This window comes from Apiospora marii, assembly GCF_038362585.1.
Source record: "Apiospora marii strain CBS 49790 chromosome Unknown utg000011l_segment0_segment0, whole genome shotgun sequence".
Lineage (NCBI taxonomy): Eukaryota > Fungi > Ascomycota > Sordariomycetes > Amphisphaeriales > Apiosporaceae > Apiospora > Apiospora marii.
Window position 1 is genome coordinate 3,779,488 of NW_027117382.1, and position 16,059 is coordinate 3,795,546.

A 16,059-nucleotide genomic window follows, 5' to 3' on the forward strand; every position below is an offset into this window, starting at 1 on the left:
AGCAGTCCTTTTGATCAACACACCACGACTTCATAGGAATTGAAAATGTCGATATGGTGTCTGTCTTCTGTCGACGGGACGGTCAAAGGTTGAAGGGCAAAGTCGGGAATGGGGGCTATTTTGGGAAGTTGGTTGCACGTCGTTGCTCACATCGAAACATGTTGCACCAATGTTGCAGGCTGCTCGGGCGCTAAAGGTACCCGGGAAGCGCTTATTAACCGGCATATGCGGCCTGGCACGCGACAGGCCATAGGCCTTACAGGCAGCAAGGCACTCAGCCCATTGTCATTGAAATTAACTCTGGCCACCCTCCCACCTGTGCTTGCTGCACTGCCTGCTTTCATCAGCCAATCCCTTTAGCAGCGTGTCAAATAGATTCCATTCGTAGAGCCAACATTAACCTGACATTTCTCCAACTCCTTACCATTTCCTTCAGCTAGCTACCACACGCTTTCCGCTCTCGCTTTGAGGAGTGCGACCTGATTGATTTGCCGCTGTTTATTATTTGGCTTCCTCTCCCCGAACTCATCGATCGAATCGAACTCCTCGCTCCCCATCGGAATTGACGTTACGAGAGAAGAACAGAAGAGGAGAGGACTCCAGCAGTGGCAGCACTCGCAGCACCCGAATCGGACCTTTAGCCCCGCTTACGACTTGCGACAGTGCTGGCCTGGGCTTTTTGATCGCCTGCACCCCCGGAAATCGAACAGACAGTCAGTCTGTCGTCATAGATGGGCAGCCCCCGGACCCGGTTCCAACCCAGGAAGACAGTTCTGCATCCATCACTTGCGAAAATCAACGGAGCACCTTCGTCACCGGCAAGCGAAAACCAAGCAGCTTGAGACGCTTAGCATCCTCTAGAGCTCCAGTGCCGAGGGCCCGGTGTGCCGTAGACGTAAAAATCGGAAAAAAGATAAAAAACAAAGACCCAACCTCCGCCCGCCGCATCCTTTCAAGATGACTTGGGAACTCACACGTCGCCGCGTTGCAAGGGCGGTTAATAGCAAGTTCATCTACGGCCGAGTCGTGAGTTTTTGCCTTTCCCGCTCTCTAGTCGATGCGCATGTCTTGTCCAATCTGCCCATCGTTGAATATTGCAATAGAATCGAGCGATCTTCAATCGTTGGCATCATTGACTTGATCCTCTTCTGCTAGCAGCATCCTTCCGACATCTTCCAACATCGAGGCTGACCATCTTCGTCTTCACCCCAATTTAGCCTCTCCTCCATACTATTATATTCTTCATCGAGATGACGATCACAGCGAGGTTGATGTCAAGGTTCAATGCCTACTATGACGAACGACCAAGTATGTTGTCCCCGACGCCGATTCCCTAGCCCGTTCTCTGGTTCGGTTTGCTGACTGTTCTGCTGCAGTTCTCACCATGATGGTGACAAACGCTGTCCTCGGAGGCATCGCCGACACCGTCGCCCAAACCATCACGTCCGTCCGCGAGCGTGCGCTCCATAAGAAGGGGGGCTTGAACAAGGACGACAATGTCGCCATTGAAATCCACGATCTCGACCGCAAGAACCCCTTCTACGAGCGCGACCTGATCCCCGACTCGAAGTTGCTGCCGCCGCCGTTCGACTTCGAGCGCCTCACTCGCTTCATGGCCTATGGTTTCGCCATGGCGCCGCTACAGTTCAAGTGGTTCGGGTTCTTGTCGCGGACATTTCCAATCACCAAGACGTCCGCGTTCGCCCCGGCCATGAAGCGCGTGGCCTTCGATCAGCTCATCTTCGCGCCGTTCGGTATCGCATGCTTCTTTACCGTGATGACGGCTGCCGAGGGCGGTGGTAAAAGGGCCATCGCGCACAAGCTGAGGGACATGTACGTCCCGACATTGAAGGCCAACTTCCTCGTCTGGCCGGCGGTGCAGGTCATCAACTTCAGGCTCATGCCTGTGCAGTTCCAGCTGGTAAGTGGCACAGCTCTATCTTCAATCACCATGGTTCTCTGTTGAAGTGGATACTAACCCGGATGGCACTGCTACTAGCCTTTTGTTTCCACTATTGGTATTGCGTGGACTGCTTACCTTTCGCTGTCCAATGCGGCTGAGGACGTGCAAGAAACCACGCAGAACTCCCCACGAGCGTCGAACATTCGACTTTCCTAGGGATTACTGGGGACTCGAATAGTCTGGATGGCCCGGTTGCCAAATCGGTTCTGGGCGACGTTTTTGCCAGCCCCGATCTTTGGGTATCATGTTATTCATCATGCGCATTGAGCCGCAGGCCGAGCGGTAAAGGACACTTTCTCGGCCCTACTACGGTTCGCGGCGTTACGGGTGTCGAATTTATGGGATCAGTTGTGCAAGGGCACGAACGGCGTTACTCTATCTATTGCTTTATTCCATTTGTACTTATGACGAAAATGAAGCATTCAAACATTATCATGAGGTTCCGCATCCGAACAACGTAGACTTTTGCATTTTGCAGATGCAGCAAGACCCTGAGTGCGGGCATCCCGGAACGCCAAGCACCGGGACGTGAAAACGACAGGGCAGTCAGCATGCCTCTTACCAGAAAGGGCCAACGCTACTCCTGTGTCGCATCCAATTACAGCGGACATGCGCGAATTCTATGTATGTACAGACCAGACCAAACCAGACTGATTGAGCCTTTGGCAGGATTGGGATACAGAATATTGAGGATCTAGAATCGGCCAAGACAAACCGGCGGAGTCCGACTGGGTGAGTCAAAAGCCAACCAGAACGAGCAGCAATCTGCAAATCAAGCCATCACGAAGGTTCCAATGTTGTTGGGCAGGGCCAATGTGGCTGGATGGCCTCGAGAATGGTCCGATATACAGTAAACATCTGGCAAGTTGAAACTTGCAAGCTAAGAAGGACCGAGTGAAATGTCACGTCACTAAGGCACGGCAAGCTCCAGCGTGAACATATCACCCCACCATGCCACTGGCTTCCTGGTAGCTTTTGGCGCGACAATCCGACAAGAATTGCCCCTCACCTCCGTAAACAGCTGCAGGCTGCGTGCTTTTCCCTTCGCGCAGTTCTTATTTCAACAGACGCTGTCCCTCTCCTTCCCTTCCCTCCCCCTCCAGTTTCCATCCCAGAATCAAGACAACACCCATCGTCTACTTTCTGCACATACCATCAACATGTCTCTGTCAAGCAAGCTCTCCATCACTGATGTCGACCTGAAGGGCAAGCGGGTGCTCATCCGTGTAAGCAAACGAACTGCCCCCTCTCCCCTCCGCCCCGCCATCCGAAAGTTGAGCAGGATATCAATCACCATGACTTCGCCAACAAAGTCTTCGTCTGATTTGACACCTCGCAATACTCTGCCATGCCGGGAAACCAATACCACAAGCATGCGCAATATGAACTGACAAAGCTTCCCTCTCCAGGTCGACTTCAACGTCCCTCTCGATGCCGACAAGAAGGTCACCAACAACCAGCGTATCGCCGGTGCCATCCCCACCATCAAGTATGCCATCGACAACGGCGCCAAGGCCGTCGTCCTGATGTCCCACCTCGGCCGTCCCAACGGTGAGGTCAACCAGAAGTACAGCCTGAAGCCCGTCGTCCCCGAGCTCGAGAAGCTCCTGGGCAAGAGCGTCCAGATGGCCCCCGACTGTGTCGGCCCTGAGGTCGAGGCCATGGTCAACAAGGCCGACAACGCCCAGGTCGTTCTCCTCGAGAACCTGCGATTCCACCTCGAGGAGGAGGGTTCCGCCAAGGACAAGGAGGGCAACAAGACCAAGGCCGACAAGGCCAAGGTTGAGGAGTTCCGCCAGGGCCTCACCAAGCTCGGTGATATCTTCATCAGTGAGTCAACTCTGATTCCCATATAGCTTGTACCGTGACACCCATGACTAACCGTTGAACCCAGACGACGCTTTCGGCACTGCTCACCGTGCCCACTCTTCCATGGTTGGTGTCAACCTGCCCCAGAAGGCCGCCGGTTTCCTCATGAAGAAGGAGCTGGACTACTTCGCCAAGGCCCTCGAGGACCCCAAGCGCCCCTTCCTGGCCATCCTCGGTGGTGCCAAGGTCTCCGACAAGATCCAGCTGATCGACAACCTGCTGGACAAGGTCAACAAGCTCGTCATCTGCGGCGGCATGGCCTTCACCTTCAAGAAGACCCTCTACAACGTCCCCATCGGCACCTCGCTGTTCGATGAGGCCGGTTCCAAGACCGTCGGCCAGCTCATGGAGAAGGCCAAGAAGAACAACGTCGAGGTCGTCCTGCCCGTCGACTACGTCACCGCCGACAAGTTCGACAAGGACGCCACCACCGGCGCCGCCACCGACAAGGACGGTATCCCCGAGGGCTGGATGGGTCTGGACTGCGGCCCCGAGTCCATCAAGCTCTACAAGGCTGCCATCGACAGCGCCGAGACCATCCTCTGGAACGGCCCCGCCGGTGTCTTCGAGTTCGAGAAGTTCGCCAACGGCACCAAGGCCACCCTCGACGCCTTCACCAACGCCGTGTCCCAGGGCAAGATCGGCATCATCGGTGGCGGTGATACCGCTACCGTCGCCGCCAAGTACGGCGCCGAGGAGAAGTGCTCGCACGTCTCCACCGGTGGCGGTGCCCTCCTCGAGCTGCTCGAGGGCAAGGAGCTGCCCGGTGTTACCGCCCTCAGCAGCAAATAGGATGCTGTCAAGCCTAGTCGTCCTACGACGACTAAGCTGTAATGCGTTGTTGACGATTAAAAAACAAAAAGTTATGACATACCTGACGACGATCATTTAGACGAGTTCAATACTCTCTCAAAGGAATACATAAAACTATCCAGCAGGTAGGGCGGGAAGCAAATCGCTCTCGCCCTGGCAGGCATGATGAGGTCGAGGTTCAGTAACTATAGAGTACAACGAAAACATGAATATAATATGAAATATACCCCCACGCATATAATTGGTCTTTTTCTGCTGTGAACATTACTACTCTCTACCCCGTTCACTGCGATTGCGATTCCAACTTCAAACATAGCATCATGAACGATACGTTAATCACCCTTGCTTCCCATAACATAAATGGTTAAGGCTACGACTATTACCTTGCTCAAGTAGGCTCTCAGTAGGGCAATACCAGTCATTATCGTCTACATTCACTTTAAACTACATACAACCTGAGAACAGGATAGGCAGAGTCTATGCCTCGAGGGGCATTACGTTTGCAGCACACAATTTCCATTAAGCATGTCTAATACGTTACAGGCGCCACCGAAAAAAAACACCGTAATCTGATAATTCGCGAATGGTTCTTCATCTGCTGGGCATAATAATAAGACTGGCATGCAGCTACTCATTTCATTCATCTAAAATGCCTCTTCTGCGAAGCCATGAAGTCTAAGCTTCTGTTCCCCTGTCCTCTTTCAGCTGTTTTGGCTCCATTCTCCTTGTCGTGCGGTGGCAGGCCACTTTGTTAAGTCCGATCCGAATAGCATGAGTTTGAGTATGAGACACCAGTCAATCTTCGTCTCCTGGCTGACATTCTTTGCATTTTTCGCTCCCTCCAGCGACGAGTAGAAGACACCATCGCGATGCCACACTCCGAAGACGACGACCCCGTTCTCTAGCTTTGGTGCCGGCGAAACACGTTTCCAGTCCGTTGAATAGGGTTCTTTGGTTCCCGTTGAATGGGGTTCTTCGGCTCCCGGCCCGGAATGATCCTATCTTCGCTTCGCGGCGTCGACCTTCTTAAGCTCTTCACTGTAGAGGGGCACGTAGGAGCCTCGTTAGCGTGGCTATTGCTAGAAACGGTGGAGAGGGCATTGGATAGGCAGGATAAGTGCGTAGCATATGCATGCGGGAGGAGCTGTGCTTTGCGCGTGGAAGCTGGCAGGTGGTTGGGGACTTACCGCAGCTGTGCCGAGAAGTCATCGCTTGTGTCGTCATCGTCCCAGCTCTCCTCCCAGAGGTGGTCGGCCGCTGTGCCGCCGCTCGCGGCGTTGCCCTGCTGGTTGGCGGCTTCGGTCTCCTCGGCTGGCCAGTCTAGATGATAAGAGGTTAGCTACATTGCTCATCGCCTGGCCGAGTAGTGCGTTGTGTTTGCGTCACAATGAGGTTTCGCCACATCGTGCGAAGGAATGTAAGATACAGCATGTGCCATAGTGATAGTGCATGCGCTTTTCGGAGTATGGTTGCGCTTGCTGTTCGGGGTTACGTGGGCAAGTAGCAGGCAATCAAGCAAAGGGAAAGAAACATACCCTCTACGGGGAAGTCCTCGAATTCATCATCTTCCTCGAGGGCGCCGGCCGTCTTGTTGTTTTGTGATTGCTCGGGCTTGGAGTCGGCGGACGTGCTGGCCTTCTCGTCAGGCTTGGGTGTGCTTGTTGACGCCATGATGGATAGATATGGGATGTGGTCTGAGCTATTAATCCTTTCTTTCTTGCGAAAGACAGAAGTATGCTGGATGTGTGTTGTCGTTGGGTGTTTGTGTGGTCTGGGACGAGCAGTGCGCGTCGTGGTGCTGGAGTGATAGCTATCGGATCGAAAGTCAGTGTGGTGCAGCTGGCTGACAAGGCTGGGGCCGGATTGGGGTGGGTGAGGCTATCGGAAGTGGGATTCGCTGATTGACTGATTACCTGAGCGGTAGGGAAGGAGCTTCCAGCAGAGCTTGGGCCCCTCAAGCCGCATCATTCTTTGGGTACCTGGCCGCAGACCTAACCACCTAACCAATTCACCTAAACTGCTCGGGGAACGGCGAAGATAGGGACCGATCTCGTTGGTTTTGGAGGCCAATCAGCCCGAAAAAGCATCATTTACCTCCCTGTTTCGGCTACGTGCTGTGTTGTGCGGCGCTGCCAAATTGGTTTTGGCCCAGGATGCATTTCCAACACGAATGCGCAGCCTACCTCACTGCCTTGCGCCCCGAATTAGCCTGCCTCGTTAGTGAGCACCGGCAGCTGAAATGCAAGCCGATAAAAGTCAATATATCATATGCCGTATCGTTTGCTTACGGTGTTGGGTCTGAATGTGTTCTGACAGATAAGCACGAGACCAAACCATCCCTTCCATTCCTCAGGGCTCGCCGTTTGCTTCCTTCGCCGACCTACACTGCCAAGTATCACATCACTGACTCCGGCTGCTTATCGTGCTTCCGACCGCTGTTTGATTTATCTCAATTGGCAGCTGATTTGGTCTCACTCGCATCCGACGCTGACTCGATGACATTGCTTGTTCTCTAGAAGCCCACTTCGAGCTTGGCGGGGTCTTCTCACCCAAGAGTCAAGACGTCATCCCCAGGGAGGTGATACATGGATCTACAGGTACACCCTATTGCCCATCTTATGCTCTAATTGCGGATACCCTGGAGACGGGTCTTTCACAAACACGCATTTTAGTGTATCATCACCTCTGCGCCAATAACACATACCTGACATACGCATGGCAGCACGCCAAGTTCTCGTCGCCGTAAACGTGTCTTGCGCGTCTCATTGAACCGGAGCTTCCCTTTTCCTTTCATCCTGCCTGGCTGGTCCTCGGACTTACCGGACATTCGCAAGTCCTTAGAAGAAACAAAAAGACCCCTAAAAGACGCCCCACACCAAGAGCGCACCGGATAGCCCTCTCCCTGAACGCTACGCTCAGTAGCTCCGTCCGACCAGATTTCCCGGCTGCTTGGATCTCCGCAGCGGTCAACTTTACTCTGATCTTTTCCCTCTTTCATCCTTTCCACACCGGGTCGAACCAGGCGCTTTCACGATGAGTTTACGCAGTTGGTTTCGGGGCGCCACCCCTCGCTCCACCGTCAATCCGAGCCCCTCAGAGTCGCAGATCGATCTCCAGGCGGCCGAGATCGCCCAGATTCAAGATGCCATGACCAGCGCCGCTAAGATCATGAACGATGACATTGATGGGGCTGAAATCGATCTCAAGAAGGGGAGCTCGCCTTACCATGACTTGGGTCTGGGTATCACCACCTTCATGCGGAGTATTCTCGGCTTTGAGAAGGAGATGATGGCAGAGGCCAGCAAACGCCTGGCAAATTGCGAGACTAATGCTTGGAACGAGATGAAAAAGGCCCAGAAGGATTCTGCCACGAATGGACAGGCTGAGAGGATTCATCCGGCCGGCAGCCAGTACGCCTTGGTGCACGCTGAGGCGCAGCTGATGAGCGCCGTCGTCGGAGTTTTGCACGAGAGCTTGACAGAAGGTCTCAAGGGATTTTACAAGCTACGCAAGGCTTTCCTGACTCTGGACTCGATCATGGAGGCAGAGAACACGTACTTGAAAGCAAAGGGGTTGCACACTGAGTCCACCGGGAGCAAAGGTTCGCTGTCCAAGGCAGGCGTACAGGGGACAGCACCTACCAATGGGACAGGAAGCGGTGACCAAACCGAGGACTCTGATCTCGATTTCGTCGACGCACCTGAAGGATTACCCGAAGAGAAGACCCCGACACAGTACCAAGGCCATCTGGAAATTGAGGGCGAAAGTGAGAAAATGAAAGGCCTGTCAATCAACGATAAGGAGGTGGCATCCGCCGACGAGTGGCGCAAAGGCCCGGACTCGGAGATCTTTACCGACCCTGTTGACGCATTCGTGCACAGTGGAGCCAACATGTGTTTCGGCGTCCTTTTGCTAATCATTTCCATGGTGCCGCCGGCATTCTCACGGCTACTCTCCATAATTGGCTTTAGGGGCGACCGTGAACGGGGCGTGACCATGATGTGGCAAAGCACACGGTTCGATAACATCAACGGAGCTGTGGCAGCTCTGGTTCTCCTGGCATACTACAACGGCCTGTTGGCTTTTGCCGACATCCTGCCATCTGAGGAAGAGACTGAGCGAGGCGCCATTGTCGGTTACCCCAAGAAGCGATGCGCCGAGCTACTTGCCAAGATGCGAACACGCTATCCGGACTCGAGGCTTTGGCGTCTCGAAGAAGCCCGTGGTCTTTCTAACGGCAAGGACCTTCACGGTGCTATTGCGATTCTGCTCAAGAATACCGACTCCAAGATGCGCCAGGTCGAAGCTCTCAACGCCTTCGAGCTTTCTCTGAACACCATGTTTGTTGGAGACTATCCGGCGACACGTGACAACTTCTTGCGGTGCATTGAACTCAACGATTGGAGTCACTCGCTGTACTATTATTTTGCTGGATGTGCCGAGCTGGAAACCTACCGCACTGCTTTCCATGCGAAGGTCAGGGATGAGACGCAAATCGCCCTCCACAAGCGGAAGGCCGAGGAACTCCTGCTCAAGGGCCGCAGCACCGCCGGCATGAAGCGCTTCATGGCCCGGCCCATGCCCTTTGAGGTCTATGTTTCCCGGAAGATCAGCAAGTGGGAGGAGCGACAGAAGCTGCTGGGCATCGACTTCGTCGATGCGGCGGGATTGAGTCCCGGCCAGGAGATGGTGTTCCTCTGGAACGGCACCAAGAAGATGGCAAAGGCCGAGCTCGATCTCTCCGAGCAGATGCTGAGCTGGGACCGCCTGACCGCGCCTGAAGAGGCCAAGGCTAAGATCATGGCCGAGTGCGACGAGCAAGTCATAAGGGACGTATGCTTGGCCGCTATCCGGAGATGCGGCGGTCAGCTGGACGAAGCTGAGAGTCTCTTAACCGGCGCCCTGGAGATCGATAGGTATGTTTTACCCCCTCTTATCCGCCCCTTTTATCACTCTTGCGATTTCATTGCTGACACGATGATAAAGAAATCTCTTCAAGGGGCCGCTCAAGGACGACTGGGCACAGCCCGCGGCCGCTTATGAGATGGCAGCAGTGACTTGGTGGAGAGTTCAGCGCAAGAAGTCCGGAGTCTCTGTTGTGATTGGCGACGAGAAGGCGGACACCCAGAGCACCACTAGTAAGGGGGAGGCCCTATCCGATACGGAATGGCTCAAGCAGCAGACGGCCGTATGCGAGGAATGGCTCGAGAAGGTAACAAACTGGGGTGCCTTCACCCTCGACGCGCGGATCGGCATGCGCGTGCAGACCGGAAAGGACACGCTGAAGTGGTATAAACGGGAGCAGGGCTGGGAAACCGCATAGAAGGACTATGTTTGGATATATACTACTGCTGGCATATACACATACAATCGTCGAGCCGGACTTTTCTGATTTCTCTGGATTAGAGGCGCTTGGTGTTTTGAGTAACTTTGTACGGGCTATATAGAGTCAGGCCAGATTGCTTGGATTATATATATAAGAACCTGTTTGCTGTATCCGCGGGCCAATTTGGTTCATGTGACTCCTCCAATTTGCTATACCTTTTGTTCTTCTCGACTTGACGATGAAATGTGACCGAAACGAAAAAGTGGAGCTCGAAAGGGGGCACCTGTTTACTTGTAGAAGTAACAGAGCGTTCCCCCGGTCGTGCTCATCATCTCCCTCATCGTCGTCTCTGGGCCGGCCCAGCCGATGTTGATCACGTCGTCCAGGGTCGTCAGGCGAGATACTGGATCGTTGTTCCACTGGGGTAAATAGAGTATTAGTTTTGTGGGCGCCCAGAAAAGGACAAGGCCACTCAGGGGCTGATGGGAGGCAAACATACCGTGATATGACCATAGGGTCCCTCATCGAGCTGCATGTTTCGGTTCTCGGGGTCCATCGCTTGCCTGTAGTTAAAAAGGATCATGGTGTCAGCTTCTACAAGTAGTGAAAAGTGTGAGGATAGAGGGACGGGATTGCCTCACCACAAAGTCCACATCCGATCCATGTTTCCATGATGGAGCCAGAACACTGGTTCTCCTGGGGAAACCCACTACTCGGTCATATCTATCATCAATCGCCGTTTCTCATTCGGTTGTAAAACAGAAAAAAAGAAAAGGAAAAAGAGGAAAAGAGGAAAAAAAAAAAGAGAAAAAGCAAATAGACAGAAGCTCACCAAGTCGCCGCCGGGATCGCCACTACAGGATTACACGTGTTAGTCTGAAATTCCAGCGAGAGCCGTCTGGAAATCAAAAGGATCTCGAATAACTTACTTAATAGTGTAGTGACCGCCGCCATGAGGACCGATTTCGCCATTGTCGAATCCTCCCTCGGACAGAAAGCGATATTCCGTAATGTTCGGCTTGTTGAGGAGCTCTTGTTTATCGCACGGATACAAGTCAGCCAAACACTCCGAAAACACAGGGCGGTGTTCCGCACGGAGCTTTCCTCTCTCCCTATCTGTTCTGTCTTTTCAACCCGCCAAATAGGTGGGAAAGTACTCACCCCAAACCGTAGTCCAATTAGCAAACCGCTCATTCACAGCCGGCCCCACGTCCCGCTTCAGCGGCCGCGGGTTGTAGCCCAGCCCGTCGGCCTGCGGGTTCGGGGGCGAGTTGTTGGACGCCAGCGCGATGGGGCCCACGTTGATGGTCATGTTGGCGAAGGGCCCCGTGGTGACGAAGCCGCCGCCCAGGCCGCGGGGTAGTGTGGAGTGGACGCCCGGAACTCCCTCGGGCGGTCCGACGACCGACGGTGGGAGGTCCGGGTCCCACTCCCCGTTGCCGCCCATGCTGTAGGGGTCGCCGTTAAAGATGGGGGAGTCCTGGGGGGCGGAGGCGTATTTGGGCCAGTCCCAGTACTGCCGGGGGCATCATCAAAGGTTTGTTCCCATAACGTACGTGGAGTATTAAAGGGGATCTCGGTCTGAACTTACTGGCTGGTAGCCATTGTAGCCACACTCATCCCGGAGGGCGGTCTCGTAGGTGTAAATGAACCAGCGGTGCCACGCCATGAAGTTGCCGGTGTAGTGGGCATCCAGGGTATGGTTGATGTGGGTGATGATGAAGTCGTCGTACTATATGCAAGCCGAGAAGTCATTCCAGTTAGCGGCATGGTGTGAAATAGGGGAAATTAGGAGAAAAGAGAGGCGGCAGAACGCAATTTTTGACAATAAAGAGATATCGGGGGATTAGTTACACGGGACTTGGCGCCAGGTGCATAGTCCGACGGAGTATTGGCAGGCAGGCTCATCAGGCACAGAACCGCTTGGGTGTAGTCAAGTCTCTGATCTTTCGAGAGGTCGCCACTACAATTTAAAGTTTAGTCATCGTCAGTTGTTGCTTCAGTTCTCGTGTTGGGTTATGGTAATAAGTAGTGGTGACAGTGACAAACGGGGGAGGGGGCACGATGTACGTACAACTCTTGGCGATAGATAATATTCTCCGCAGTGCAGCCGGCGCTCTTGTCATGTTTGCTGAGTTCCGCCGAGGCGTTTTCTTCGATGGAAGCGACGAGCTTTTTGAACTCGTGTTCGGCAGTCGACAAATCGTAGTCCCGGGATTGAACGGCCGTCGCTCCGATGACCCCATTGGCCAGTGCCGCAAGACCAGCGACTTGTGAGAATTTCATACTGAGATAGCCTGGAGGCCTTCGATTACTTGGGATATAAGAAGAAACCTGCGATAAGTAGATAGTGGAGAGGATGTCGGGTCACTCCTATTTAACTTCACGATCTCGCAGTCTTTAGCCATCCACTTCATCTCGGGACCGAGTGCGATTGTTCGTATCAATGTCGTGAGACCAAGTTCTTTCTCAGCGAATCATTCAATCGGTCGGGCACGATGCGAATCGTGCATCGCCGACATCCAGTCGTTGTCCTACAGACCCGACGACCGGATCACCTAAGACTAGTTGTCTGCGACGCTGACTGCAGCCAAGCCTGGAGCGCAGAAAACTTCCGTTCGGTTAGTCGATCTAGGCAACATGTGCTACGGAGTTCGGCAGGCCAAGGCAGTTCACTTATGCCGTCAGCGTCATACGAGTCAAGCCACCGAGCTTCCCTATTCGTAGGTGGAAAGTCGAAAAACACCGGCATTCTTCTGATTGCGTGCTTGGCTTCCCAACCATCTCACCTTGCATATCTTGAGCCCGGATTTTCTTGACTTGGATTCAATTTCCAGATATTGGTTTTGATCGTCTGCAGCAATCATGATATTGCCCTACCTGTCCAGCGACCCGGAATGCACCGTTCGTCTAATTATAGCTGTCTTGGCTGTTGGAAGCTCATCATACTTCCACACCGACAACCCCGGACGTATCTGGTCCAATCAAAGAGTGTCGTTCTAATCTAGAGCAAAACACCAAAAGTTGACACGAATATTGATTTTGGTTGGATACCAGGGCCTAGTCATGGATATTCGGAACCAGGTCGAAACTTGAACTACTCTACATGAAATAGTCATGCCAGTCTGGCCTTTTTGAAAGTCGACACTAAATTAACTTAGCAAATGACTTGATATGACTGTTTTTAGCATACGGTATATTATCAGAGATCGACAGGTAAGATGACGATTTATATATTACCTTTTTCCGACGCACGATATACTAAACATTCTAGCTCCAGTACTTCATGTCATCTCCCCCAGGAAACAGCGCCTCGCTCGACCAAGAGGTCCGCTACTCTGTTATGGCCAAATGATTTAGCCAGGTTAAGAGCGGACTGGCCAGCCTCGTCAACAGCATTCACATCGGCCCCGTGATCAAGTAGAAGTCTGACCACTTCGATATGACCCATATAGGAAGCAAAGAAGCAGGGCGTCCATCCGGACCTATCCCTGGCGCTCACGTCAGCGCCTTTATCGATGAGTAATTTGACCATGTGGATATGACCCTCATACGAAGCCAACGAACAGGGCGTCCGTCCAACATCGTCCTTTGCGTCCACTTCGGCGCCTTTGTTGAAGAGTAGTCCAGCTTCTTCGAAAAGTCCTCCTGAGGCGGATAAATAGAGTGGGGTCCGGCCAAAACTGTCCTTGGCGTTGATGTTGGCGCCTTTCTCGATAAGGAGTCTGGCCATGCTGCGATGCCTTTCCACGATGGCGATAAGAAGAGGTGTATCTGTCGTGGGGGAAGACATCAGATCGAGGTTGGCACCTTGCTCGGCCAGTACTTTAACAACTTCGAAGTGTCCTCGTTCGACCGCGTATAAAAGTGGAGTTTTGCCTGATCTATCCAATGCATTGATATCGAAGCTCTGCGTAGCACAAAATATCCTCAACAACTGAGAGTCGCCAGCTTTAGCAAGGCAGAATATGATATCTCTATGTTCGGCAAGTTGGAAGTTATGATCTTGGAAAAATGCAAGGCAGGTCTCAGTCGGTGAGTTTGACAGGTAAAGGTCCATAGCATTTTGACTCGGCACCCGCGTCGTAATTTCCCTCTCCATTATGGCTCTGCAGGCGTCGAGACTTCCGCTGGCGATCGCGGCAAAGAGGGGTATGCCGTATTTTTCCCCTCTGACATGGAAGCAGGAGCAGTCGGTTTTATAGGAGCTGATGAGGGCGTCGAGGTTGCGACTCGCCAAAACGTAGGAGAGAGTGACGCTCGACGAGTATCGTGGGGGATATGTTCTATTGAAAAGGTTGCGTATTGTCATCCAGTCAGCCAGAGGGAAAGTATTGAGAAATTCCGTCTGGGCGTATTTGTTTTTCGCTGCTTTGTTGGCATGATACAGAATCCATTGGTTGGCGTACCCCAGAAACGGAAGCCTGCCATCTATGCTGTATAGAAAGCGTGGTTCAAGTAGCATCTTGCTCACCGGCATGCAGGTCATAAATGCATGACAAGCTAGCTTCAAAGCCTCGTGACTTTTGCCGGTAAGGTTTGTTCTGATGCCTGGCCAGATAGCCTCGAGACCTTTGCCGTCCAGCAGAAAATCCCGTACTGATTCATGAATAAACTGGACCGTTGGTGACTCCGATCTCGTCGACTCAGCTAGTCCCTTAGACATGTCGAGCAAGAACTTGGAAATGTCATCATCTGTGATATAATCTGTAACCGTGTCAGGATCGGCTAGATTCTCTGGCTCAAGTCCTGCCAGTATCCCGTAATACAGCTGCCTCGGTGAAAGTGGGTGTGCCGCGAACAGCACCCATTGAATGCAGAGTAGGAGGCCACGTTCATTTTCCGTGTCGCGAGTGAGTATCTCATGAAAAAGGGTATCGAGATCGCCGGGAATCTGGCGAAGTCGTCGCCTAAGCGCATGTTTATGGCCCTTGTCGCATTCCCTATTAAGGATGCTCACCACCAGGACCACCCACATGAAAACGCCTGATGCTTTGTGCTTGATCTCGGAGAGAATCTGCTCTGCCAGCTCACCGCCACCGATTTGAAGGGCGCTTTTGAGGTACTTCGCAATATCCTTGTCATGCTCGGCTTTGTTTTCGAGCACGGCACTACAGCCGTTTTTGACGGAGATGTTTGGATAATGTCTACTCGCAAAGCAAGTATAGAAGTTATCTCTCGCGTCCATGAGCTCGCTTAGGAAAAGGATCATGTCCCGAATCTCCTGCTCGTGGCATTCATCTAAGGCATCGATGAAACAGATGAGTGTTTTATGAGAACGCTTGACAACATCTTCGAACAGGACTTTAAGTAATTCGATACTCCAGTTCTTTTGTTTAGGATAGTTGTCCAGAATGTTATGCAGGGAAGGGTCCTTTTCGAGTAGCTGTACCAGCAGCGACTGGTAGAGTCCGACGGTTGATTTCTCCATGTCGTTACCTCGAGCGTTGAAGAAAAAAGATACGATTGTGTCTCCTGGTCTGGCCTGACGGGTCTCATGCAGTAAAAGCTTCATGAGGGTTGATTTCCCAGCACCTGGTTTTCCCTTGATCCACAGTAGACTTTTATGTTCATGTTTGTGCGTTCCATCTCTGTTCAGCCATTGGATGTAGTCCGGGTCATTGAGAAACCACTGACAAGTCTTTCCATGCGCCTTTTTAATGCTCATAAAACGGACATCCATTTGACTGAAGCGTAAGCATTTGAGAACTGCTTGACGGTGCTTGCGAATCGTTTTCAGAGCTTTATCCTTCTCTTCTTTCTCTCTCTCCTCCACAGTTTTCTGTGTAATCTCGTAATTGAGAATCTGCAAGTCTCGGCCGACGTTCAAATCACCGGTGTTTTGGACGCCTTGGCCATCAAAACGGCTCGGTAACGTCGGAGGGCGGACATTGGGGCTAGCTTGGATGCGCGATCGGTTTTCGTTGGTTAAATCGGCATTTTGGAGCCTCGGTCGCTTCGGTGGTGGTTCCATCCGGTTCACTCAACAAGTAACCCAGAGAGAAAACTGGCGCCAAATTGGGATCTTGAATCTAGACATTGGCCTTCTCGGTGGGTGCAGGCGCAGATGGTGCAGTCGCTCGCAGCG

The 16,059-nt window shown here is 52.7% G+C and overlaps 6 protein-coding genes across 6 annotated transcripts; 3 read left to right on the top strand and 3 right to left on the bottom strand.

The window, feature by feature from the left end:
* Positions 1 to 957: 957 nt before the first annotated feature.
* On the top strand, positions 958 to 2,119 carry PG985_014323 (uncharacterized protein; the record flags this gene model as incomplete). Its single annotated transcript, XM_066834089.1, has 4 exons — positions 958 to 1,026; positions 1,218 to 1,308; positions 1,377 to 1,921; positions 2,000 to 2,119. The coding sequence occupies 4 exons, from the start codon at positions 958 to 960 to the stop codon at positions 2,117 to 2,119; spliced, it is 825 nt and encodes a 274-aa protein (XP_066678829.1).
* Positions 2,120 to 3,123: 1,004 nt separating this feature from the next.
* On the top strand, positions 3,124 to 4,624 carry PG985_014324 (Phosphoglycerate kinase; the record flags this gene model as incomplete). Its single annotated transcript, XM_066834090.1, has 3 exons — positions 3,124 to 3,189; positions 3,373 to 3,793; positions 3,858 to 4,624. The coding sequence occupies 3 exons, from the start codon at positions 3,124 to 3,126 to the stop codon at positions 4,622 to 4,624; spliced, it is 1,254 nt and encodes a 417-aa protein (XP_066678830.1).
* Positions 4,625 to 5,643: 1,019 nt separating this feature from the next.
* Positions 5,644 to 6,316, bottom strand: PG985_014325 (26 proteasome complex subunit DSS1; the record flags this gene model as incomplete). The annotated part of the gene is made up of 3 exons (XM_066834091.1): positions 5,644 to 5,683; positions 5,833 to 5,965; positions 6,181 to 6,316. The coding sequence occupies 3 exons, from the start codon at positions 6,314 to 6,316 to the stop codon at positions 5,644 to 5,646; spliced, it is 309 nt and encodes a 102-aa protein (XP_066678831.1).
* Positions 6,317 to 7,678: 1,362 nt separating this feature from the next.
* PG985_014326 (breast cancer protein) lies at positions 7,679 to 9,968 on the top strand (the record flags this gene model as incomplete). Its single annotated transcript, XM_066834092.1, has 2 exons — positions 7,679 to 9,561; positions 9,632 to 9,968. The coding sequence occupies 2 exons, from the start codon at positions 7,679 to 7,681 to the stop codon at positions 9,966 to 9,968; spliced, it is 2,220 nt and encodes a 739-aa protein (XP_066678832.1).
* Positions 9,969 to 10,258: 290 nt separating this feature from the next.
* On the bottom strand, positions 10,259 to 12,257 carry PG985_014327 (tyrosinase; the record flags this gene model as incomplete). Its single annotated transcript, XM_066834093.1, has 7 exons — positions 10,259 to 10,390; positions 10,471 to 10,534; positions 10,901 to 11,087; positions 11,133 to 11,487; positions 11,563 to 11,703; positions 11,826 to 11,934; positions 12,046 to 12,257. The coding sequence occupies 7 exons, from the start codon at positions 12,255 to 12,257 to the stop codon at positions 10,259 to 10,261; spliced, it is 1,200 nt and encodes a 399-aa protein (XP_066678833.1).
* A 1,003-nt stretch (positions 12,258 to 13,260) lies between these two features.
* On the bottom strand, positions 13,261 to 15,945 carry PG985_014328 (uncharacterized protein; the record flags this gene model as incomplete). The annotated part of the gene is made up of 1 exon (XM_066834094.1): positions 13,261 to 15,945. One exon carries the CDS (start codon positions 15,943 to 15,945, stop codon positions 13,261 to 13,263), a length of 2,685 nt encoding a protein of 894 aa, XP_066678834.1.
* Positions 15,946 to 16,059: the final 114 nt, after the last annotated feature.